This window comes from Nannobrachium achirus (genome assembly GCF_963921795.1).
Source record: "Nannobrachium achirus genome assembly, chromosome: 1".
In the NCBI taxonomy this organism is placed as follows: Eukaryota; Metazoa; Chordata; class Actinopteri; order Myctophiformes; family Myctophidae; genus Nannobrachium; species Nannobrachium achirus.
In genome coordinates, this window is record NC_137810.1 from 31,559,049 (window position 1) to 31,586,446 (window position 27,398).

General features: G+C 42.2%; 1 protein-coding gene across 1 annotated transcript; it reads right to left on the reverse strand.

Moving 5' to 3' along the window:
- Positions 1-515: 515 nt before the first annotated feature.
- On the reverse strand, positions 516-27,113 carry pomgnt1 (protein O-linked mannose N-acetylglucosaminyltransferase 1 (beta 1,2-)). Its single transcript, XM_080726618.1, has 21 exons — positions 26,447-27,113; positions 26,020-26,122; positions 21,848-21,963; positions 21,511-21,576; positions 21,179-21,292; positions 20,402-20,519; positions 20,097-20,195; positions 15,745-15,872; positions 15,084-15,154; positions 14,045-14,120; positions 13,687-13,770; positions 12,363-12,404; positions 12,053-12,111; positions 10,537-10,609; positions 6,153-6,281; positions 5,537-5,662; positions 4,954-5,018; positions 4,793-4,837; positions 4,075-4,210; positions 3,604-3,713; positions 516-3,147 (listed from the first exon to the last, which is right to left on the reverse strand). The coding sequence occupies exons 1-21, from the start codon at positions 26,564-26,566 to the stop codon at positions 3,066-3,068; spliced, it is 1,962 nt and encodes a 653-aa protein (XP_080582744.1). The 5' UTR covers positions 26,567-27,113; the 3' UTR covers positions 516-3,065.
- Between the last annotated feature and the right edge of the window lie 285 nt (positions 27,114-27,398).

Consider the following 27,398-nt stretch of genomic DNA (forward strand, 5'->3'; position numbering starts at 1 on the left):
GATCAATACAATCCAGATCTGGATCTTTCACAGGCCTTTGGATTTTGAGGAAAATCCAGTCTGGGGAGATGCAGAATAGAATCTGCCCGGGGTCATCGCACATTATGAAGTCATGTACTGTAGATGACGTGGTGATATATAGCTCTAAAGGCCTCAGCAGGAAGGGGCGTTTGTCCTTGGTCAACCAAAGCGGTTGCGGAAATTCACCAAGCCACGAAGATTTGCATGCATTTCCCTTGCCACACGCATTTCGCCTCGACATTGCCTTGCCTGCCGCTCTCTTGGGAAATCTGTAGGCATTCACAAGGCCATGGGTGAGCAAAATCTGAGCTAAGAATAACAATGGCCTCAAGTTTATTTTATTCCATGAATAATATGCACTAATAATACATCCATCAACATGAATAATTTAAGTTAGATAAGCCACTGAGGCCTCAGGAAGGAGCAGCAGACTGCAGTTTAGAAAAAAGAACATATCTTTTCATTTTATTTGGATGATAAAAGATATAGAAACTCATACGTATGTCAAACTGCTTTAGATTGGCGTCCTCGGATCATTGTCCAAATTCCATCATAGATACAATGTACCTCTCAATAGTTTTCACATCATTGCACCACATTTAAACTAAAAATAAATCCAACCATATCACTGCTTCACAGACAAGCTGCTCACAGACTTCCACATGCACTCACCCACACACAGAAAAGTAGGAACATCACACAAATAAAATAAAAATGAATGAGACTAATACGGTAATGTTGATTGAACATTACCATGCAATGGTGATACTTGCTTCTAAATTTTCAACTCAACTTGAGCAATTGACAGCAATACTGCACTGTAAGTGGTTGTGATAGATCCACAACTGAAAAAAGCAAACCTTGCGTTGGTTGCCTACTAGTATTGTCAAAAAATATCGTTTTTTCAATACAAATCGATATAGAATATCTGAATCGATTTCGATACTCATTTCCCGCAGTATCGGTACCATGCTCTCTTCTCTTAATTATCTTTTCTTCATTTAAAAAAGAGTTAAAGAAAGTGTGATATTTCCCTTATTCCAGAGATTAGCTGAGGAAAATCGTTTTGCAACGAAAACACACTCACAGGCTTTAATAAACAGCTAACATTTTATGCCCTCTGTCCAAATTTCCATGGTATCGAAAATGGTATTGAATATCGATATCTTTCTAGATATTTTATCGAAGTTAGAAAGTCCAATATTGTGACAACACTATTGCCTTACCATTACACAAAATGCTAACACATTAACTTGAAATAAACATGTCAAATACTGATAGAATCTAAAAACCAACAACCAATCATTTGATAGGCAAGTTTAAAACTGACTAAAGCACTGAATAGGGTTGCTTTGAAATGGCTTGACTATCATTTCTATCTAAGAGGAAGAACAGTGAATGTAAGAGTGAGACTTGGTTCCATTTGAGGAAAGTTGAGAATTCTGCCACAGACAAACAAGAGGAATTACATGTCAGCCCCTAGCAATGCTAGCTAGCCATTGGGTCTTGTATATCAATGTTATAGGAACATTCTTGCATTGTCGAATTCTAGACATACCTATTCATGATGACCAACAGTGAACAAAAAACAATCATGTAACGGTATTTTGTAGGTGACTAGTCTGTCATGGTGTAATCAAAATAAACATGTAGATATCTGGCTGCCTCCACTGTCACATGGAAAGTTTTAATTACACTGTAAAGCTAATAAGTATGAGGTGAGCCTCTAGCGCTGCAAGACATTGGATCTCATACATCTATATAAATATTATAGACTAGAGGACATTCGCACATTCCACACTTTCTAGTCAGTAACAAAGGGTAACAACATGGGTCCAACAGATCATCCTGGCCAAACTCACTCAGTTTCTCCGATAGTTCTGTTCAAGTGTTAAAGAGTCTCCAGTTCTCTTTTTCAAAGTGATCCGAGGCAACTGACCCAAGCAGTCGCAATAGTAAAGCCCACAGGGCTGTATAGACTCCTTTGCTCTAGCTTAATATTATCTAATGTTGAAAAATAAGAAGACCATTTTATTTTTCATCAAAAAATATATGTGCAATGTATATACATTTTTAATTCACTTTCTGTAAACGTTAGGCTCTTAAAAAATGCATTGATCTTGATTCTTTTAAAAAGGACTTAAAATGAACTAGCCTCCGGTTGACCTATACAACAAAAATAAATAGACATAAGTTACATTTTATGTACAGGATGGACAAAGCACTCAGTAGTTTAACAATAAAAGAAACTAAACAAAAACACAAAAGCTAGTTGTTTTCTGGTTGGGCAGTTTTCTCAGGCAGCCAGTGCCCCTGTACTGTAGTGTGTAGTAGTGCAGTGTGTTTGTGCCTGCCCTGTACTGTAGTGTGTTTGTGTCTGCACTGTAGAGGAGATGAAGCAGCCCATCATTCTTCCCTCTCCTCTTTGCCCTTTCCTCCCTTAGTGTTGATTGAAAGGGAGGAGCCACGTGTCATCCGTCAGTCATCAAGGAGACCCTTCAAAGTCCCATAAATGATAACCAAAGCCCTTTCATGCGTCACACCATCTCAACCTCTAGCCTTTTCTTCACACAGTCAATACAACTGTGTTGTGTGAAGAATGAGCCACTTTACACACAGTTTGGACTGGAGATCTCCATAAATGGCTAGGCCCGGGCTGAAAAGGGCACCATGTAGGCACAGATAAACCGGTAGTGGCGATCCTTTCAGTTATGCGATTCATTTGAACAGTACTGTAGCTGCTTAGACGCTTTGTCCACACGCGTGCTGTAAATAACCACCAATGAGTCCAGTGTTTAGGTTATCTTGTCGTTATGTCCGCCCAGTGCCCAGGGTGTCAAAATCTCCATTGTCCTGAGACCCTAAGCAGGGCGGTTAGTGGTTGTTGGTGGAATATGGACTTAAGAATAAGAGTTGTTAAGGCCTAGGTTGGTAGAAGAAGCATATGCTCGAATCCAGCAGAGGAGCTCACTCTAGCAATAGAGAAAGTGTGTGTGTGTGTGTGTGTGTGTGTGTGTGTGTGTGTGTGTGTGTGTGTGTGTGGACTACATCTGCTCAACTGGTGCTCCTTCTTCTTTGGGGGGCGGCTCCAGGTGAATAGGCGTGATGCTGGCTGGCTTCTTCACTCTGGACAAAGACAAGAGAGAGGGAGGTAGAACGGACAATAGGTAGTAGAGTTGAAAAAAAAAGTTATCCGAGAAGTCAGAGAACGCACTAACATTTAACAAGACTGTGAATGAACTGGATGCACTTATTTTATAACTCACAACGTGTCGCTTCGCGCCGCATTGTGAGCTATTTTCACTACTTCTTAAACATTTATTTACTAATTTATCGATTTTTTTTTTATTTCTTCATGAAATTACTGACAAAAAGATTGAATTTCGTTTTTAATTCACAAAAGAAAATGCTTTTTGTTTATTTTTTATTTATTTAAATAATAATAATTGAAAATTTAAATGTGGGAAACAATAACCAAAGGGACCCATAAAAATGGGTCTGCGACCCACAAACGGTTCCCGACCCAGTGTTTGGGAAACAGTGCTTTAGACAATCTGTAAATGAAAATATTCATATACTTACGAGTAAGGAGAGATGGGAACAGCCACCACCAAGACCTGGTTCCTTTTTCTGAAGAGCCGCCACATGCCTCTGTGGTACCCCCGCACATCCAGGTCCCAAACATGGAGGCACTGGGGAGCAGAGGATGTGTTTGAATGACACAGACGTTAACACTTTTACCTTTCAGTGGCTCTTTATCACTATTAAAATGGCTATTAGAACTGTGTAATTAGAGCTTGGGGGAGAATTGGACTGTAATGTGTGATGTTGTGTCTAAACCTTTGGGATAATGCACATTGTAAAGCCTTAGTCTAGTCTTTAGTCTAGGACCTGGCTCTAGATATGCATGCACTTAATTTAGGAGAGAATATCTCAAATGTTCTTGGCTAATATGAACTGTGATTTGTTTATGAACTATCACAGGGCTGTGAGATGTGCTTGATTCATTGATTGATTCAACTAGTGGATGAACTCCTCCCTGTGCTGGTCTACCTTAGCGAGCTCGGTCCAGGTGTTGGTGTCCGTTTCGCTCTCCATCTTGATGTACATGACGTATATCTTCCCCTCGGAATCTGGCAGGAAGGAGTCCTCACACGGGTTCTTAGTGTGGTCCAACACCTCAGCCTCCCTGGAGGTTTCAACACAATACCGTCATTGTCAACACAATACTGTTTGCCAGCCATAAAGTACACTGGACCAAATACATTCTCCGGAAATTGACGCCATTCCGAACTTCCAATGGGCGGTCTCAGAGGTTTTTCTCAGAACTTGTGCCAATATTTACAGATAAAACCACCCAAAGCATCCATCTGGTTAACCAAATGTAGTTTGTTTTCTAATTATAGATATTGTTAATTAAACTGTGGTATAATTGCAATATGATCCACGGTACTCTGCCTCCAGCTTTGCTCCTACAACCGCAGCACACCTGTGCCAATATCTCAGAGAGTACTATTGCTTAATTAGGTTATACATTATTTCTCTCGGGGAAAGGATTCTAAGCCATACATCACCAGCCAATCACATCAGCCATGTGAAAATGCATTATAATGCACTATGTATCTGGTATGATCATGTCATGCCATCATGTTTCTAACACTCTATATTTATTTTAGTTTATAACTTGTCAAACATATTATGACACAGCAAATACATGAGCTCTTGCCAGTGTTGCTAGTGCTTCAGAATGTAAAGGCCTTCAAGCACTCACTTCAGCAGATCCTGGATCTCCACTTCATAGGCGTCTTTCTTCAAGCTGAGGACCAAGTATAAGATCTTTTGAGAATCAGCCAGTTTGTGGATAATGATGTTAGAAAGTGGCACATACTGTACTGTACAGTACAGTACACGTTACATTTTGAGTGTACAAACCTGTCCACTTTTTTCATCTGTACATTGGGAACAGTGTTGAATTTATGCTTCTTGAAATATACCTCCTGTAAGGAGACAGGAAGGACATAGCAATGTTAATAATTTTGTTCTGTTCAATATAAGCTGTAAGCTACTGAAATGTAGACACACACACGAAAAAAAAAAACTAAACTAAACAAACCATGAGCCTGCAAAAGTTGATTAGCCCTGCTGAATAGAAACTGGACCTATCCATCAATTAGTTTTTGCTATTTTAGTCGTCTAATTCTACTACATTGAAATTCTATGAATGTTTTGATTATTGACTGATTGCCTCTGATACCACTAAAATAACCACATGGCACTCAGGTTACCTGCACATTTAACCTCAAAGGACTAGAATGGAAAAAAAGCTATTTGATCCTTTTGATAAAAGCTCTACAAGCTTGCAGGTTGGACATTTTCGTCACAGATTTGGTGTAACAGAGGGGCAAAATGGAAGGGACCTAATATAGAACCCTGGGGGACTCCAGTCAACGACATATATGGGGTTTAACTGCTTAAATACGGATAAAACATGTAATTGTGTGGTGAACTTCCTTACATGGAAATAGCCATTCATGTTGAGCCCGATGATGCCAAAGTGGTAGGAGCGTGACACGTCGGGGATGATGCACTCTCTGCCCTTCCTCTGCTCTGGCATTCTCATCCACATGTCCCAGTCCCACAGCTGCAGGAAGACCACAACACACAGTCACACACACGCACCACATTGTTTTTTTATAGACAACAGTCATTTTACCCACAATTCTAGCTATCAAAGCTCCCCTGTGGCTGCCAACCCCAGGGTGGGAGTAGACAACCATATGAGACGATACACATGGAGCGGCTACCTTTCATCTGGCAGTGTTACATGTCTCAGCGTGAAGAGCTTTGCGCTACTTGCGCAGTTCTCTCCGCTGAACCGGTGCTGCAACCAACCCATACGAGTTGCTAGTGAAGCAACAAGGCCGCAACCCCCGGCTGGCTTCCCACCCACGTCAAAAACTGCCAGTTGTGTTGAAGAGTCCAGCTAAGCCTGCTGCCGGGAATCGAAAACCGGCCTCTGTGGTAGTCTAAAACACTCACTGTTTTAGATCTATGTCACCCCAAATGAAACACCACAGACACAAAAACAAACAGTATCAAGATAGATGCAACATGTATGCACACACACACACCTTTTCAGGTGTGGGCCACTTTGGTTCCAGTTCGTCCTTGTAGAGGCTCTTTTTTAGCACCCAGCCCAGTCCTGGCATACTCTCCACTCTGTACAGCAAGGCTGGGTCCTCGGCTGTGTGCTCGTAACCCTGCACAACACACAATGATTGTAGAAAACACTTTTTCTTTTAGTTATGAGTGATTGAGAGAGTCACAAGGTAAAGGAATGCCTGACAGACTGTGAATTTTAGGACAAGAAGTGAAACACAACCAACTTCCAGTTCCTTTATTCCTCTGACAGTGTGAGAACAATTTCTGCCCAGAAAGTGAAATTGATCCAACTGTAATTGGCCAGAGAACATGGCTGATGTGTTTCAAATCAAAACAAAGGATGATTTGCTCATGTCGTTTTCAGCCAATCACATCTAAGTGAGCCAGAGAAAATGAGTGGCTGACGGAGGCAGAATTCTTCTAGCAGAATGTATGAAAGAGAAGAGGAACAGGAACAGAGACGGCTAGGGCTGTCTTCTAAAAATCGACGAATCAACGCGTCGTTTTAAGCCCCCGGAATCGACGCCAATTGTTTGTGTCGAGCCGTCAAAAATATATATATTTTTTTATCACACCAGTTACTGTGGTGCGGTATGAGAGCGCTGGACTGCAACTGTCATTGCGACCGTCAGGTCGCATTTACTACCAAAACCTCCACCAGCTGTCTGTCAGTCAGTCAGTCTGTCCGTCATGTCACACTTTTCCCCAACTCATATCTCCGCCACCGTTGCCCCAAGACATGCCAAACTTTGCACACACACTCCTTGCCTGCCAATCCACAACCTCCACCTCTCACGTCATACGGGCAGCCATAGTTACACCTGGAATGTTGAATCTCCATATATGGAGATAACCTACGCATCACACAAAGTCTGACCTCACCAGCCCATACTTGGGCATGGACGACTTATATCTCCATATACGGAGATGGCCATATATGGAGATACGATGACATCACAGAGTCCACAGCTGATGATGTGGCGTGATGTCATACAATACACAAACAAGCCCTATATAAAGGGGCAATTCTCACCAGGGAAGAGAGCATTCCCCACTAGCTGAGTATCTTAAAGGAGTCATCTAGACCAAAACACATATAGGGTTAAATCTGTCTTTTATCATACCCCTTTATACCTGCTTTAGTCGATTTTTTTCATAGCTGCCCCTTTTGCTAGATTTCGGCAGCCCCTGTTGCTAGATTTTGCGGGCCCTCTCATAACTAACAGAGTGTATAGCCTTTATACTAGTGCGGTTATTTCTTCAGCTTCAAAGTTAGTATTTTTTTATTGGATTGTGTTTACACAACGTCCTGAGACCAACCAAACCGCTGTTTTGACCTCACAGGCACCCTTACTTGTCAAACGGCTTCTGCTCTGCACCAGAGCAGGGAGAGGAGAGGCTAGAAAGGGAGGGGAGGGAGGGGTCGGTTTGACAAGTAAGGGTGCCTGTGAGGTCAAAACAGCGGTTTGATTGGTCTCAGGACGTTGTGTAAACACAATCCAATAAAAAAATACTAACTTTGAAGCTGAAGAAATAACCGCACTAGTATAAAGGCTATACACTCTGTTAGTTATGAGAGGGCCCACGAAATCTAGCAACAGGGGCTGCCGAAATCTAGCAACAGGGGAAACTATGAAAAAAATGGAATAAAGCAGGTATAAAGGGGTATGATAAAAGACAGATTTAACCCTATATGTGTTTTGGTCTGGATGACTCCTTTAACTCATTGCATGCCAGGCCCGATAGTCCCGAGATTATTTTAATGTCTTTCCCTGCCAGGCCCGATAGTCCCGAGAATTTCCGCCATTTTGAAAAAAACGTTTTTTTTTTACCCCAAAAAATGTAGTAGGCATGATAGAAATCGCGAAATTGCATGTTTAACCCCCATAGCAACCCCATCTATCAAACATGGCAGCCATCTTTGTTTACATTTTAGGAAAACATAATGGCTTGTATCTCATGAATGCCTGAACGGATTTCCATTCGGATTTTTTTGTTTGAAAGCTGTGAGCAATGTGGACACACGTGGTGCATTATCTAGGCATGGGTGTGCATGATCCGTGCACTATGAATTACATGGAAGTCTATGGAGACCAGAGGCACCATAGAGTACGAAGGTATTGTTAAATGGCGGGGAATGTGTTAAGTTGGTTGGATGTGATGATAAGCTATAAGCTTAGTTGATCCTGGCGATAAGGTCTGAGTCGAGGAATGCTCTCTTCCCTGGTGAGAATTGCCCCTTTATATAGGGCTTGTTTGTGTATTGTATGACATCACGCCACATCATCAGCTGTGGACTCTGTGATGTCATCGTATCTCCATATATGGCCATCTCCGTATATGGAGATATAAGTCGTCCATGCCCAAGTATGGGCTGGTGAGGTCAGACTTTGTGTGATGCGTAGGTTATCTCCATATATGGAGATTCAACATTCCAGGTGTAACTATGGCTGCCCGTATGACGTGAGAGGTGGAGGTTGTAATATTTGTGATATTTGTGGAGATAAGCGACCAACGGTCGCTTATCTCCCGATTAGGGAGTCTTACTGGTGTAATTCTTATTGAGTCCATACTTCCTACTACTTGTAACTAGACTTAAAAATAAAATCAGTTCATGTGACTTGAAAGTTGCCTTGATCATATGACAGGGAGCTCTTATTTTGAAGTTAACCGCTTGGAGAGGAAATGCGTTGACGTGTTGTTATTCTACTTGCAGCTAGAGCTGGCCAAGAAGCAGCAGCGCGACGCGCTTTCACTTTCACTGCCGTAGGTGTGTGGTGGTCTCAGGCTGAGGAATACGCGATGGGCGAACTGTTTTCTTTTTTTTTTATCTCTCACCAGATCGGCAACATAGCTCTTTTGATACAGCAGCGCTGTGCTCTGAGAAAATACAACTTGTGGAAATAATACACGACATGCTGTCAAAGAGATGCATTATTCTCGCCTCCGTTGTTCTACTCTGCTCCACAATTCACAATTACGCACGTCTGGACGCAATCTTATCGTCATTAATGTCCACCGCTACCATGTCTCAATATGCACGGTAGTTCATGGATCTAATTCACTTTAAAGGCTTAAAACAATGTTCATATTGCCGTTTTATTGTATTATGTTGACGTGGTTTAAAAGCTTAAAGCACCACTTTTTTTCTTCTTTTTTTTTACATAAACGATTCGTCGACGCGTCGGATTAACCCCCACGACTCGAGTCGACCTGATAAATCCTGAGTCGAAGACAGCCCTAGAGACGGCTTAAAACTAGGGCTAGGCAATATAAACATCACGGTTATGTAAAACTCGATTACAATTAAAAAACAATTATAAAAAATAAAATAAGTGAAAATAGACCATCTACAAGCTCACAGCAAGTCACTTGTAGATCATCTATTGTCACTCTTGTTGTATGCCACCATTGTACAACCAAGTATAACACAGGGTGGTTAATAACACTAATCGATTTAGTCTATTATAAAAAATAGACTTGAGGTTGATTCCACAAATGCCTTCTAATCTTTTTTTTCATGCCATGGACCCCCAAAATGTATTGTATTTATTTGTCCGCAGACTCCGATCTGAAACTTTCTTTCCAGGGAAAGAAGATTTGTGTTAAAAAAAATTAGTTATTATGAACACTTTCAAGATTTTTCACAAAAAAAATCTAAAAGTGACGCTGAGAGACAAGCTCTCATATCTGGCATTTTTGAGAACCACTGTTCTAAATCCTAAGAGTTTTCTGAAAAACGTGTGTGTGTGTGTGTATACAGAGAGAGAGAGAGAGAGAGAGAGAGAGAGAGAGAGAGAGAGAGAATCTAAATTGACACAGATGATTTCACAGTTTTAATGGGTTAAAAGGAATACATAAAATATAGCTCCTCGACTATTCGGTTATTGGTTCTATAATATCGATTTTGACATAATGTTTTCGGTTATTTACCCCAGCCCTACTTAAAACTATCAGAAATCCAGCCGGTATAGTTCTGTTCTGTGCGGAGTTTGCATGTTCTCCCCGTGTCTCCTAGGGTAGATACCCTCACAAAAACATGCAGTAATCCTGGTCTCTATAATGCCTCCCCCTGGCCAGCCGGGGCGCCTGATGGAGGGGAAAGGAACTGGTTGGAATAACGTGTTCCTTCCACGCGCTACGTCCAAACCGGAGAAATCCCCCGTCAGGTGAAAAGAAGCAACTTGGACAACTCATGCATAGAAGGAAGCATGAGGTCAGTCTCCCCAGGCGCGGCAGAGGGAGAGCAGAGCCCAGGATTACAGCTTAGGCAATTGGCACTGGGTGAAAAAATGGGTTACAAAAATTGTGGGATAAAAGTTTTAGACAAAAATAGCCGGTATAGGCACTGACCTGGTCGTTCCAGGCTGAGATGCAGTACAGACTGTCGTCTTCACTCAACAGGTGGATGGTCTGACTCAGGAAACTGAAGCCACAAAGGAAGCAAACATTGTACCGTTCACAACAGCAAAGTGCTTATAGCAGCTACAGCAATGACAGCCATTATGAATGGGTGTCCATCTCAGAGCAGCAGGAAACATCATTATCAGTGATTGATCACCATCGCAACAGCAGTCATTCATTTCATTCAGTGAGTGAATATCTAGCCCAGAAAAGCACTAAATCCATAATTACCACATCATCAACATTTATTTTTTCTTTGTGGCATTGCAGTAGCATCAAAGTAAGTCTGCACACCAGGAAAGTGCAAATACAAATGGTTTATTCAACAAATAAACTACTGGTATTTGTAGTATGATGTTGCATGGAGCTTATTGTTTGATATAGATGTACAGTACAGGAACATTTTACCTAAAGTAGGTAAAAAAGGCAGTCACACTTGTGACACAGGTCTTGAGCCGGTTGTGAACAGGCGACATGTGGATTTTGTTGGTCCGGGTGCTCACTGCTCACTGGTCAAATGACCAGCGGCGCAAAGCGTTAAAACTGTGAGCCAACTTTTTACCTGAACTCTTTGTGCCCCCAATGAGCAGACAGTGACACCAAACTACAAAACACATTTACATGCCTCTGGTGCCGGTAAGCGCATCTGTGGATGTAGACGAGCTGTGCATTTAGCCATAAACAAACACGCACACAAAAAAAGAAAAAGGCTTGTCGTCCGCCACGGGAGGGCCGGCTTTGGTTTTCGCTGCTCCTTAATTGAATGTCTAAAACTAATTTCAGAGAGCATGTTTACCGAGGCAAACTGGCATTAAAACTAAGCCAGCCGACAGCTGGGAGCGATTGGGAGCCATTTGAAGTCAATGCTTCAAAAAGGGTGTGCGTCCCAGCGGGGGAGCTGGCACATTTACAGCAACAAATCCATTTCAAAGCCGAGGCTGTCAAACAAAGGGACACTGAAGTTCATAGCAGAGCTGATGTGGGCTCCACAGCTGTGCATTTACTGCCACCTGGTGGCGATCACGTGTAAAGGTCAACAATGTTTTGAACTTCATGTTAATGACAGTTGGGGATGTACTGATATCAGAACATGCATATTCATTACAAGAAGACTTTGAAATATAAACACCAATTAAATAATGAATCGTATAGAGCTGCACATGACCCTTAAAAAGGGGTATTTCTATGATGAGACCATCATAGTTCATAAGTGAACTGCAGTTTCAAAATACAACTAAATACTGAACTATTCCAATGAAGCTGATGAGTTCTCTGTAGAAGACTACATCCCAAATAGAAAGGTTCAGCCAGTGTGTGTATCAATCAGCACAACCCTGACTCTCTGTGCAACAGAGCCACCACCCCATTCCTCTAAATGAGAATATGTTCATATTCATATTGTGTTTACATACAGATAGCAATGCACAGTGTTGTGTATATACTGTAACATTATGGCACAGCTTACCTAAAGAAGTCAATGGAGATGTCCAGGTCTTCTTCTAGGACAATGGCAAAACTGGCATCCTGATAATGAGAAATAAGTCAACACATTTTTGCCTATGTGGTCAGATATCGTGGTATAAAAAAAACGGTATGTACATGGCATCTTAGTCCTCAACAGTTTGATCTTGTTAGTCAACAGACAAATTTGACTGCATGTTGGCAAAAGAAAACTACACATAATCTGTTTTTCAAACTGGCATTCAAATATTACACTATCTTGATTTGCTGTGACAATCATTAGAAGGGAAATCAATTGCAATTGCAGTACTCACTGGGTGTAGGTTAAATGTAGCAGTCAGACTGGCCTTGTAGTGCTACAGGAGGAAAAGATTATAGATTACGAGTTAGCTGGGAGGCTTGAGAGGCTGGCGTTTCCAAAACCAAACTGACATGGCGTTACATTTTAGGCATAGTTGCTTTTAACTAAATAAAAAAAGAGAGGCTGCGCATCAGCAATGGGTTATCTCAGTGGAGTGCTAGACCCAAAGTCTAGTAGTATATATAAAAAGTAGGAATTGAAAACATCCCAAAAAAGTAGCACATCCAAAACTTCAAATCAATGAAGTACTCACATTTCCACTTTTGCTGCTGATTAAATTGACTTTTGCTGCCAATTAAAACTTTATCCACAATCAACTGTAAAACTGTGTGGGAAGATTTGCGTACACATTTCATTCAGTGTCTTTCCACCTTGAACTCCACCAAGACTTAATTACAAGCAATTATGTTTAATGGTAGCAACTTAGTAACTTTTTTAGGTTTTGGAATGACGTGCTGTTCCAAAGTGGGCTAGAGAGTGTTTTATACCGCCTCGGAACAGTTCACTGTTCTGAACACCAGTCCCTGCCAACTAAGTCACTATACTGCCCATATAGCTCAATGAATCTGCCTAGCAACACCGCAGCCAGAGCACACGAGCGGAGTGGAGCGGGACGGAAAGCCGCTCCACGCTCCAGGGGTCTATGGTACCGTTCACTCTTCGCTCATGTCTGTCTAAACAAAGTGTGGAGTGGACGTCAGTTGGACTATGTAGGCGATCTAATAGAGTGCTAAAGTGTTACACTTTGAGACTGTTAACTCATTTAATGCCCAGACATGAAAGGGTTAAATGTCCAGCGTGCCGGCCGCCTGCTCCGTCCGCGGCCAGTCTCTTATTTTGAAGGCCGGAAGTAGATCGAGCTAACTAAACGAATTCCTACTTGACGGAGATTCACCCGGAAGTACTTGTGGTTGAAATGTAAACAGGGGTGGAAGATGGATCCCTTTATACTTTTGCTATTTTAGCGAAAATCCAATGCCATCCTTGGCATCAAAAGTGTTTTTTGGAGAAAATGGACATTAAAGATGAGAAAGACTGTTGGCTTCCATGTTATGGGATCACTATTGTGTGCACGTGGATGCGCGATAATGATGAATCGGCGATTCCACCCGTGCCAGCACTTTTCAACGGACGCTACGTAGCCATTGCCAGCTTTACTGTATATACAGTAAATAGCCCGCGACATCGCAGGAACGGCACTCTAGATACCTTTTAATATTTCACGAGTATTCACGGGATCGGCTACAAATGAGTTAAACTTGAGAAAAGTGAATTACCTGGGATACTCTGGCATTCTTGATGCTAATGGGTGTGTGCTGAACTCCTTTCAGTCCAAACAGCTCCACTACATCCATAGGCTCCTGTGACACACACACACACACACACACACACACACACACACACACACACACACACACACACACACACACACACACACACACACACACACACACACACACACACACACACACACACACACACACACACACACACACACACACACACACACACACACACACACAAAAATATATACTTGTGGTCACCAGCATGCACAAATAACGTTACTGCCTGTCGAATTATGAACATTCAGTTCATAAAAAGAAACATGGGAAACAAGAGAAAAAGAGCCTGTACCTCATAGTATCCATCGATGAAGACAGTGATCATCTGTGGGTTGACGCCATGAGCAGAGAGAAGTGACCGCAGCATTCTGAACACAGAAGAACAACCATTAGGGATTATTATATTGATATTATATTGGATAATAGGATGCTTTCGCCATAGCTTTTATTACATTGTGCAGGAGAGCTGTTGTTGACTGCATAAACTAAAATAATATTGCTTTCTCCAGCACTGTTTGACCCTCTATGCCACTCATCAAACAAACAGTGACAATGTTGGGTACACAATATTCATATTAGTCAGTAAACAGCAGTTGATTCACTAATCATGTAGTATACAAGATAACAGGCCTCATCATTTATTGCCATTTCCAAATGAATAAAACATATCTTGCACTAATTGGCTCATCTACCTTCATGCTGCCGAAGATTCAGATTATTATGTTATCATGATTGATTATGTGTGACGTTGTTAGAGTAGATTATGTGTTCAATTGATTATATTAATATCTAGTTCTTATGGTACATCATGATACTGGATAGCTTGTAAGAGTCTAGATGTCTCACTAGGCCTGAGTAGCCATTGTTTTGGTAAAGCTTATCTTGTTATGGTTCAGCTTGTACTTTGAGTACAGTATAACTGTGATCCCTGAATAGTGCCTCTTCTCAGAACTATAATTACCACTGACTTGAGTGTTAAATGTATTTATGACCACCTCATCGATTATTGATTGATCAGAATTCCACGACAATGCCATATGAATAATACATGTTTTCTTCCCCAAACACATTTCAAATGCTGAGAGCACATACACTTTTACACAAGTTTCAAACTCTAAAAAAAAGAAATCAGTAAAATTGTGAGGGTTCATTTAATGCAGAGAGGGTACAAACACAAATTTCACTGTGCACCAATTTGATCATTATTCTCTATTCATTAAGCTAGAGAGGACCTTTTATGGTTCCAACTTCCACCAGACATAAAGAAAAATCTGATTTGTCATTCAATCATTACAACATTTTAATTATCTTGATCGTTTCCACACCCTTACCTATAGAGATAGTTGGGTCTGTTCCCAGCGATAACAGCCACAGGGACGTTGAAAACATTATTGTTGGGTAGCTGAAAAAGATAGATAAGAATTGGATTAGTATAGTTATAAACAAGTCGTATAACTTGGTTTATGTCTTTAATTACCATTAGGTGACACTATTACAAAAAGCAAACTATCAGCACATTTCCACAATTCCAATGTAATTTTATGTTTCATAACATGAAATGTTTCATTTGTTTATGTACTTTATGTGTTTTTTTTTTCTTTTTTACTTTAAAGGAGTAGTTCACCCCCAAAATGACTTTCTTTCTATTGATTGGTCACACCATGGAGACTTGAGTTCCTTGTACTCGGGTCCCCATCCAACCTCATGCTTTTGGGTCCCCATCCAGAATCAATGGGGGTAAATTTACAATAATACATTTTTTGTCTAAGGAATGCGACAAATACAAAAAAATATTATTGAACTCAAGTCTCCATGTTGAGAGTAATCAATAGAGAAAAAAAATCTTTTTTAGGGGTGAACTACTCCTTTAATGACGAGACCTTTTTCTTTACATTGGAAAGAGATTTAAGATCAATCTGGGAATTAAGTTGGCACCATGTGCATAACCTAGAGAAGAGCTAAAGCAGTGGGAATTGATGTGTCAAGTCTTACAGGGTCAGGGATAAACTCGATGGGAGCAGGGTCCTTGCAGCTGCAGATGCTGCCGTAGCCCTCCACTTTGCTGCAGAAGAGCTTCCGCCGTCTGTTCAGCTCTGTGTCTGCCCAGTGGCACTCTGCCTCTGTTAATGAACCAGTCAACATCACATGGCAGATTAGAACACAATCTTAGTTTTTTTTTTCTTTTTTCATTTTAATACTGTACATATGCTGAGCTCTACAAGACTTATATACAGAAATGTAGTATACAGATACACGGTAAACAACTGTACATGCAACAAAGAACATGTACAATGGATGCATACCTATGCTCTTAAAGTGATAGTTCGCCTATTTTGTAACCACAGCTGTATGGAGTACTCACCTATAATGGACTTGTTCCGAGGGCATTATTTGGTCAACTGAATGCAGTGGTCAGAGATGTGGTCAGTTTTCTGCTGAATTAAAAGTAGTTCCATTGAGTTGCCCGACCCATTTTTTTGTAACAAACGAATCCACAAAACTGCCGTCATTATTATTGTTGACATATTTCTACTTCTACGAGTAATGCTCGTTCAACTTTGACCCCTCTGTAACATGGTACTATTTCTTCTCTCGAGTAGATCACTGCGCCGCACTATAACTCTATGGCGCCGCATCACTCAAGGCGTATGCTCTGTGCTGCTGTGAGCTGCTGCAGCACACGCTCTATGTTTGTTGTGTGGTCGCTGCTGATCGCTCCTACTAGCCTTGAATAGCAGCTTAGCTAACCTTTATCTGCCATTGCTAACACAAGGGAGATATATCCACACATTTCTGGGTAAAAGAAAAAACTTCTTCACCGTTTCCCCAAGGATAAAGACACCAGACAACTTTGGCTTGTTAGAGCCAGCGAGTTTCCCCCCTGGTCCCCTATCTAACACTACGCGATGTCACTGGTGAGCACTTGCGCTCAGAGCCTTGGCAGCCCAGGCTGCTCAGCCTCTCGTCTGTAGTAAAAAATAAAATATACACTTTCACTACTCACCAAAAAAAAGGCAGTTCTAAGATGTCGAAAGCCTACTGTCCTTAGTGGCAACACTCGTAGTCCCCCACCTCACGTCTAAAATACACATTTGGTCCAGAAAAGAAAATATTTCACTGGAGGTTTTAGCTACTCCACACCGCCCTCTACAGATCTTGTCAATAGATGCCTTAATGGTCCACGTCACATTGATATAAACCAGTATGCGCACGCTGGTAGGCACAAAATGAACCCCACCGTTATAGGATGCAATGGATGGCATTCGTGTTTAAAAATGCATTCCATCAAACTTTCAGATGCCGTTTTTCTCCCAGTGTCAGACCTGCCAACCCTGGCAAATTTCACGAAGTGCCCGCGCGGCGCCCGCAGCGCCCGCGCAGCGCCCGCGGTGCAAATTTTGTGGTTTTCCCGCACAAAACAGTATATATTTTGGGGGTTCCACGCGCCTTTTTGGGTGGGACCTTTACAGTTATGTTAACAAAATTTCACACCAGAAATGTAGCACATTGCATGTCTTGACTTACACTAATAGGAGGAGGCAAGATCAACCTTTTAAATAAAAATGCCATTTGGTCTGGAGAAAAAGTAGGCTAGTATTACCAGGCAATACAGTAATGTTGCTTTGGCAATATTGTTGACAAATCCTTAATAAAATATATTAACTGCACTTGCTCAGAGTTAGTTAACAATAGACTAGCAAAACAGTCTCACCAGTGACTTAATGAATGAACATACATCAACATAATCATGTTATTCAAATAGCAAAATAGCTTTACATTGTCAGGTAGGTTTAAATATTTACCTGTGTCTTTGTTAAACATTGTTAATTGAGCAGCCTAAATAAAACCACCTTTCTGTGCATGATTTGCATGAAGTTGAAAGTATTCAACTCATGTAGGTTTCTATTGCATTCATTAAAATAGGCCTACATTGTGTATAGATCAAATACCGTCTAGTCTGTATATTCATTCATAGAGGATACAGGCTACTCATTGTTAACAAACCATTAATGTCTTCATATATTCACAGGTGATAAATAACTTGTTCACCTTTAATGTTTTTGACAATACACATAGTCCCCCTAATTCCTTCATTCATACTCATTTAGAGATAGTGGAACAGGGAGCGCAGTATTTTATTTTCATTCTTTTGGATCTTTACTCTAAAGCCTAATCATGGTCAATGTATGCTACAGTTCATTGTACCTGGTCACAAGTTTTGACATTTCCCGACTTCGCTCACGTGCAACACCGTCGTATGACGAAGTATAACACAGGCTTCATACACAACAAGCTGTCGCGGGGGCGACCGCAGTTTAATAGTATAATATTATTGATTCACTTGATTAAAACCCTAACCGCGTCGCGGAGAGGAGCGACAACAACATAACAACCATTTCATTCTCACCATCGTGGCTGCTGACATGTGAATTCACCTTAGCTGAGTGTTATCTTAATATATTACCTGTTAGTCAGACTACTACTCGTTGCACGGCAGCATTGTAGGGGCGACACCGACGACTCGCACAACACGGCCATTCTCCGTTTATCTTCTTTATAAATTAATCGTATTAATATCGCCGTTGTACAAACCGGGCGGCGATAGCTATGAGATGAGTAGCTTCTTATTATAACTCTATGATGAGTAGTAAGTGTACATGCTGCACCGCGCTGAAAACCAAAACTGAAACTCATGGCATCCGGTTCAATTCTTCTTCTGCCGAAAAAAACGAGCATATCTTCTGTTCTAGTGCTCCCCAGCGCCATGCGCCCCATTCACACACCATTCAAGTGGTGCCTGGGAGGAACTACACGGCAGGTTGCAAAAATCTTCGCCTCGTTTGCTGCTGCAGAATGTGCTGTTATACCACGCCGCGCCCATCCCCCGAAGATGCGTAGCAATGAGGGGAAATATCGTACCTGCGTACAGAGCCTTAAAATGTGTGCTTAGTACGCAAAATGCGTACGGGTTGGCAGGTCTGCAGTGTGGAGGAAGAATGCTTAGGATTTTTACTGTAAATTCTCACTCTTGAAATATATAATCCTTAGTTTCTGTTGATTGTAAACAATAATAGCGATTCAAAACAGTTGTCCTTCAAACCCCACCTCCATTCACCGTCATCAGAACAGAGGGAGCGCTCCTCATGATCACAGAGCATCTACTGCTCGCCCAGACTGGCCCAGCTGCAGTCCATGAAGCTTAATTTATGCTCCGTCCTGCGATGGTGTCGCGCGCAGACCTCCAAGCTCAGAAGGGTTGCATTGGTGACGCGATGTGAGTTTGTATATCAGCTACTCTTGACGCGGAATACCGTTGCGCAATGAAGTATATATGTCTCGATAAGGGCGCTCCCATGGGAGCACCTCACTAGCACACAAGAGGAGGTTGAATAACCAGTGCTCCCCAAAACAACAGGTTTGGGGATCTGTTGGGAATTGATTACATGATACAGTCAGCTGTGCATTCAGTCTCAATGTTTGTAAACAAATAATTGGTCTATAGAAAAGTCCATTGACCAGATTTTGCCTTCGGGTGAAATATTTTTTCTTTTATGGCAAAAAGTGCATTTTAGACGTGAAATTTAGACAGATTGCCCCCACTTCTGAAAGTAGGCTTTTTACTCTATGAAGATGTCTTTGTTTTGGTCAGAAGCGAAACTGTACTTTGTATTTTTACTACAGAGGAGAGGGTGCGCAGGCTTTCCTAAAGTGCAAGGGCTCATCGGTGACATAGCGCTACGCTATGGACCAGAGCTACCGATTGCCGAGGGTAAAACAACAAAGGACTAATAAAATTTATCGTCTGTACCATTGGTTCTCAAAGTGGGATCCGGGGACCCCCAGGGCAGGGTCTTTGAGGGAATATAAGGGGGTCCCCAGCTAATAGTTAGGACCGAAGGCGAGATTTCAGCTTTCAGGAGCAACCAGGCAGCTATCAGTGCAGACTGTTTGGGGGGCGTGTGCTGCGGCTGCCGCGGGATGCGCCCGTTGAGTTGAATGCGGCGCAGTGATACACTCGAGAGAAAAAATAGTACCATGTGACAGAGGGGTCAAAGTTGAACGAGCATTGCTCCATAAAGTAGAAATATGTCAACAATAGTAATGACGGCGGTTCTGTGGATTAGTTTATTACAAAAAAATGGGTCGGGCAACTCAATGGAACTACTTTTAATTCAGCAGAAAACTGACCACATCTCTGACCACTGCATTCAGTTGACCAAATAATGCCCTCGGAACAAGTCCATTACAGGTGAGTACTCCATACAGCTGTGGTTACAAAATAGGCGAACTATCACTTTAAAAGATGAAGAGCTTTTTTAATTCAAGACATTTAATAAATGTACCTTCAGAGGCAGTGAGCTGCACCTCGGTCTTCAATAGCACAGGGTCTCCCCAGGTAGAAAGCGTAGGAGACTTGGAGTGCTTCTCTCCATATACCTGACCTGCAGCATTCACAAACACGCACGCACGCACGCACACACACACCAAAGTAAATATGCAGTGTGTGTGAGTGTTTATGTGGGTGAGTGAGGGAGCGAGTGCAAGAGTGAATGACTGCGTGAAAAAACAAGCAACTTCCTAGATGGTGGAGCACAACTCCACTCAAAATGATTATCTAAAATTCTAAAATGTAAGTTTGTTCCTCTACCTCCTTTCTTCACCACCAGGGTCCACATGTCCCTCCAGCCGAGGTTGAGTGACACCTGGCTGCCCAGGCCCTTCAGTAGGTTCTTGGCTGAATCCTTAAGGTGAAATGTGCCCTCATCCTGGCCAAAAAGCAAACGTACTGTTAAGTAAGTAGGTCAGAGTGGTGTAGTGTCGCTATCGGGCCAAGAAAGAGGGTGTTTATCCCTTTACAATGCACTAGACTCCTGGGAGATGGATTGCTGAGGTGCTATTCATACCCCAAGTTGCTTTTGCTTGGGATCAAACCCACAACCTTGTGGTCCATAGAAAGGCTAGTGCTCTACCGACTGGACTACTTGGACTAATAGCAAACACATGAATCCACTGCAGAATCCACAAAATGTGACTCGTCAGTAGTAAGTCTGAACCTAATTACTCAAATGATGCCTACAGTATGTATGTAATAGCCAGGTTGGTCGAGTGTGACAACTTAAATCTAAAGAAACTCAATGACGTTTCCGGCCTATAAACTATTATGACTAATTCATACTTGCCATATTATATGGCAAGTATGAATGATATTTTATAGTTATTCTTTTATAGCCTAGTAGTATTATACAGGACCTTCTAATAAATTATAAAACTGCCTCATCTAGGTTTGCAGACAAGACGTACCACTGGAAAAACTATTAGGACGGGGCTAAACCAAATTATAACGAAGAGACAGACAACATAGCATGTTGTAGCATGTTAAGAACATATTTTTACTTGATCACAAGACTGAATGAAAGTGACTGACCTTGATGGTGAAGATGAGGACACGTCCCCGGGTCACCATGTTGAGGAAGAGGATCATAGCTTCATCCTCATGGGGAGAGTAGGTGTCAAAGATCCTCTTGGCCATCACGTGGCCCTATGGAAGAGAAACACACACACGCACACGCGCACACGCGCGCACACACACACACACACACACACACACAGAGTAAAATAATACATTAAGGCAAAGATGGAGGCCATACATGGATGGGTGGACTTGATAATAAAATAGTTTATAAGAAACGAACACAAGAAAATTCTGCAGAAAAAAAACAATAACTTGAGTTACAAATCAGGGCTACATATCCTTACAGAAGCCTGGTTGAGAACGATTACATGAATGCCTCTGCCCTGTTCCCGCATGTCGTCCTCCAACACCTATGACAAAAGAACATTTACTTTGACTTTCAACCCAGCGTACCAATATTGGGCATGACATCATAGGTGAACATTTAAATGTAACCAATCTACAAGCTCAAAACGCATTGTGAGCTTGCAGATCGGCTATTTTCACTACTCATAGTAGTGAAGCACAGACTTGTACTTTACAGAGACGGATTTTTGTGCTTTGACAATGCAACATATTCTGTTTTTTGTCAACTGTAACATCCGACATTAAAAGAACTTCATGGATATAAATCAGACTCACAGTTGTGCCATCCACCGCCACATACACCTTGGAGCGGCTAGAGTAAACCTCGATGTCAAGAGCCTTGCGTCCACCGGCCGGTCGGCGTGGTGTCTCCATGTTGGGCATTGCATCCTCTGTACAGAACATTAGACTCAAATTAGACATCAAGATACAAAATCCTCTGGCAGCGGCAAAGTAATGAGTAAATGGAAACAAAATAAACAAAGTTTTGTTCCGAGTGCACAGAAAGTAGAAGAAAATGAATTCAATGAATCTTAGTTACACAACATTGCTCTTGTGAAGCACTTTTGCGATTACTAATAGTTTGGAAGAATGTGGGCAGTGGGCACTGGCTTCCTAATTAGCCAACCCGACCTGTCAGCTTTTCGAGGGGCCATGAGTAGAGATGCCGCCTAGGTAGCACTGAAACATGACGGTCGTATAACACGACCGTCATGCGCCCGCCTCAGCTGCCCTAAAAGTCCTCGGACAATCAGGTCAAACTAAGCACGTTACACGCGATATATGGGGTTGATGAGCATGGGGAACACCAGGAAATACAAGGAAAACAGAAAACGATTGGATTAAAATGCTTTTTATTTTATTATTTATTTTAACAATACGGGAGCGGCACGTAATTCTAGTTGAGTGGCGCGTATTCTGACACACATGAGCCTTGGGTAAAGCACTTTGAAATCTGAACGTTTGTTTAGCCTGCCGTGGCAAATTCACCGTTTGTCAGCCTTCTGATTGGTCCCTGAGGTGGTCATTACATGAGGTCGATTTTGGTCGATTTTGAAGTAAGACGATAGCTTTTACTATTGATTCGGCCATTTCGACACACGGAGACGCGTTTTCCTGACCCAGAGCCGAATTTTCGGAATTCGGCTCTAGAAGTGGATTAGTGCGGTTTCGCATCAGTTTCGCAACGGTGTAATATCGGAATTCGGCCGTGAGGGAGAGTGCGATGATGTCATAGCACCCCCTCCTCTGCTCCCCTTCCCCTGCTGCATATAAGTGTCAGTCTGTCAGACTAACCGAAAATGTATTATTATTATTTGTGTTGTTGTAGGCCTAATTAAAACCCAGAAAATAGCCCAGTGATCTATTAGCACAAACCTCATTTGAAAAATGTCAGGAGTAGTCTATATGAAAGCCTTTTAAAAATGTCTAATTACGCACAAGTCGTCGCACCTGGGCTGGTACCCTAGCTGGCCTGTCGGAGTTGCAACAGCTCTCCTCTCCGCAAAGTTAAATTAAACCATTAGGCTATGGTATTCCATTCTAAGCAAAGCAAACCAATGATTAATGACTATTTTGCGTTCCCCTTTTTCAACTTCTCACCAAAAAATACTGGATTAATTCTTCATGCACCGCGCCACATCACAGACGCAGCGGACTTCAGGTAATGAGTGAGTTATTGTAATATGCTGAGTCTTGCTGACAGACAGACAGACAGACACAGACAGACAGACAGAATAAACATAACTGTCCAGTCAGTCAGAGACCATCACAAAAACTTCCTCCATATCCTCGCTCCCTCTCCTCCAAATCATGTCGCTTTTTCTCTCCAGTGCGTCTAGCCTCCTCTTAAGGCACGCATGTTGCTTCCAAAGTAGGCAATTTACTTAAAGCCATAACGGAAGGCTATGATTGTGACTTCCAGTGAAATAACAGACTGCCAGTGGCGTATGGCGTCAGTTCATTAATTTATTCCGTTAGTTTATTTTGCGACGGCGACGGCACATCATCCTCCATTGCGCCGCATCCCAGTGCAGTGCGTCAGTTCAGTAAGAGCTAAGGTATGGCAACATGACTGTTGTCTGGTCTTGCACGTGCAAGGCACGCATGCAAGACAGTCATGTTGCCAATACTTAGCAACAGGCATGATGAATTTATTTTAAGAAGTACATTTTATTATTTTCCCTTGTAATCAAGGTATGGTAGACTACCATACCCATATGTGCCTCTGTAGGCTACTCCGTTAGCTGCCTCGCATGGTGCGTTATACTTCTGTGTTGCAGATAGAAGACAGAACTCACTTAATATAGCCCATCCCCGTAGATAATGTCCAGAAATATGCTCCATAGGCTATAAATGTTCCGACCTTCATCTTCCAGGTGACTTTTGTTGGTGTTTCACTTCACCTCGCTAAAAACCTCCTTTTGCGGGACTCATTGAATATGCGAACAGACGATAATAATATGGATTTGGGAGCATAGCCTAATTACAAAGCATGTCTCATTAAAAACAATATATATTTTATAGTTGAAGGGTAAATACACAGTATAGGCCTATGTAGGCTGGGAACATGACACATTTTGCTTGAATTCATGCGTTGTCAACTTGTAGTATAAACACAGAAAAACGAACCAACAAGGTGTAAACGCGGCGTTTTTTGGGTAATAAATCCAAAACGAGACCGGCAGCGTTTCCAATCGTCCTGGTATAAAGACCCCCTGAGACTCCCTGACTGGCCAACCAGAAAAAACCATTCACTTTTTGCTATCGGGGGTGGAGTTTGTGCAGTGGAGAATGTTGCTTCAGGCTTTCAAGAACAGTCCGCACTGCGCGACACGGCATGCGTCTGGTACGGCCGCGATTTCCGGCCGCGATTTCGCTCAATATAATGAATAAGCTTCAACAAACTAGTTCACATGGACCTTATCAATGGTCTAACTAGTTACGATTGGGTAAATATATTTTAAATGGGCAAATTACGAAAAGCCAGCCTATTATGTGAGGAGAACTATAATCTGGCTCTCCTCTTCCTACCCAAGATGCAATGCGCTTTCTCTTTCTATTTCTATTCTCTCTCTGATCCAGAGGATTAAACTAATTAAAACATATATTTTCGGGGGAAAACTACTGTTTTGCTATGTAATTACTGTACCTTTTTCTTCCCTTTTTATTAATATCACGTAGATGTGTTTTTTTTGGTACTTTATATAGCTGTAATGAGGCTATGAAAAAATAAAAAAATCCCATCCACTTCCACTATAAAAGAATCTGCAATGGATGATTCTGTCCCACTGGGATTAAACAAATTAAAACATGTATTTTCGGGGGAAACCCCCTGTTTTGCAATGTAACTACTGTACCTTTGTCTTCCCTTTTTTATTAACACTTTGCCGTCCGAAATAGAATGGTGGTTGGTAGATTAGCCGTGAAATTTCTATTATTGTATTGTGATCTGAGACATAATATTATGTTTATAAACATGAGCCCGCCGCCCCTCCTTCTTGGACAGCGCCGTTGTTTTTTTTTTTCCCCCCCCAGGTAATTAGCTCACCGTGATTTTCTCGATCTCCGTTGGGATAGAATGGGGGTTTTGGCCGATCATCAATCTCCCCGTGCGTTTCGCGTGCGCGATCCGTTCACGTAAATGTCCCCGCAAATAATCCATGTGTGACTCAAGAACAGAACTGAAAACTTTCGCTAGCATAGCCCCAAGCATGGCTGCAGTAGGAGCACTAGTGTACAGACAGCAAACGGATGGCTGGGAGTAGCCTTGGAGAAGGAAAGGAGCTGACGTCACCTCTGCTTCATGTCAGACCGTGCATGAGCTATCAATGCACGAGTGGTGACTAGGGAATAGACGATCGCCGATTTTCGGATGAAAATCATTTATTTCGGTAAATACGGGAAAGTACGGGAAAAGACGATTGGCTGCCCCTCCCCCCCTAGGAAGTCCGATATAGTACGATTTTAACATTAAGGGGCTCCCCGTGGCTTACAAAGGGTTAATATCACCTAGATGTTTTTCCTTTGGTACTTTATATAGCTGTAATGAGGCTATGAAAAAATAAAAAAAATCCCATTCACTGGCACTATAAAAACAATCTGCCCAGGGTCAAATGTCCCACCATAGTAACAGGGCAGAATGGTGCGGGATTTGCAAAAGCCTGAATTGGCTACCCCGCTCCAAACCTGGTTGAGGTGGACGCATGACGGTCGTGTCATACGACCGTCATGTTTCAGGGCTACCGCCTAGGAAACATAAGTTCCCAGGGTCAATTCCTGGCCCTGTCTATTTGTCAAAGTGTCTCACTTAAACCCGACTGAATGAATGAATCTCTTCTGTCATTATGAATCATCTCAAAATGGGAAGAACCAGGAAGAAAGTTTAACAAATCGGATCCAGCAAAACAGACAAATGATAACAAATGAAAGACAATCAACTGTCTCACCATACTCCTGAGCTGCCTCTTCTTCATTGGCCACTCTTCTCGTGTCCAAGATGAGCTTGATGTTGACAATGACAGTAACTAATAGAAATAGTACAGCACCTGCCTGTAAAGTAATGACAAACACATTTTTAAAGCAGATTAATTACTTAAAATACACTCAACAACTCAACTGAGAATGAGCAAATGTAACCAAGCAAATCAAGATAGTCTACAATGCAATGGTTCTTCTCAATGTGGGATCCAGGGGTCCTGAGGGGCTTCTGATATCAGTCCAAATGATTGATATCAAATGGACCCTGAAGGATCTGCTAACCAGAGCGTGTACCCAATGATTAACTCTCTGGGTTAACCACATAGGAGTTCCCCCAGGCAGAAAATAAACACCGCAAATTAAAAATGGTGTGAGAGAGAGTTGCTATAAACACACCTGGCAGAACCTCCGGATCGACCGTTTGTTGGTCAGTTTGTATTTCCAGGTGAGGTACATGCTCCGTTGCTGGCGAGGAATGAAAGGCTTCGCTCGAGGATTCGGGGTCCAGGTGTCCATCCCGGGGACTCTGCCCGTCCTCCTTCACCTCCTGCGACCGAGGACGACGTACGTGCCGTGGCCACAATGCATGCACTGAAGCGGTGATGTGTTGCCGAGTGTCAACCCCCTGTCATTCACATTGTCTTCTGCAAAAACAAACATACAGCACGCTATGTTGTTGTTGGTGTGGAGAAGGAGGAGCTACTAGCTAGGAACATATTTTAGCTAACAGATCCATGGTCACTCTCGCAAATATTAGTCGCTACCGGTTTTCTAATCCGGAGTTAAATAAACAGACGTAGCCTCTGCACCGCGAGTAAACTACGGTTTATGGGAGAGCTCACAGAAATGTCAACACGCCGTGAAATGTAGATTAAAAAGCTCGCTGTCCACGGCAAGCTTGCTAGCCTCTTTTGCGCCTGCGGCGCTCGGGGGCGAAGAGCAGGACCAAGGTCCGCTGGCCTTCGCGCCGCTTGCAATGTCGTGGACAATAAAACGAGCGCACCCTTTCATACACTCTGACTGAATCACCAGTAAAAAACACTCTCTCAGCCTCTTTTGTTGCTACATGCTCCAACTTTCCGTCGCGTTAGAATGACGTCAACAGGCATCAGTTCTTCTTCTTCTTCTTCTTCTATCGGGTTTTATGGCAGTTGGCAACCTCTCGAGGTGCATTACCGCCACCAACTTGACTGGTGGAACTTTCCACCAATAGCACATTATTTAGTACTTCATATTTCAAAAATAAAATAAAGTCCACCCGTGTACAACCCACAGTCTTCCCATTCCCCACTTTATCAGAGTCCATTACCCGAAATATCCCTTGCATTCATTGTCAATTCTACTCAGA

Excerpts from the sequence above, each read along its gene's own strand:
- pomgnt1 (XM_080726618.1), bottom strand. The coding sequence starts at position 26,566 with ATGGACACCTGGACCCCGAATCCTCGAGCGAAGCCTTTCATTCCTCGC. Across the intron at positions 6,282-10,536 it reads TCTCAGCCTGGAACGACCAG|GGTTACGAGCACACAGCCGA; the intron begins GTCAGTGCCTAT and ends TGTGTTGTGCAG. Across the intron at positions 5,663-6,152 it reads AGTGGCCCACACCTGAAAAG|CTGTGGGACTGGGACATGTG; the intron begins GTGTGTGTGTGT and ends GTCTTCCTGCAG.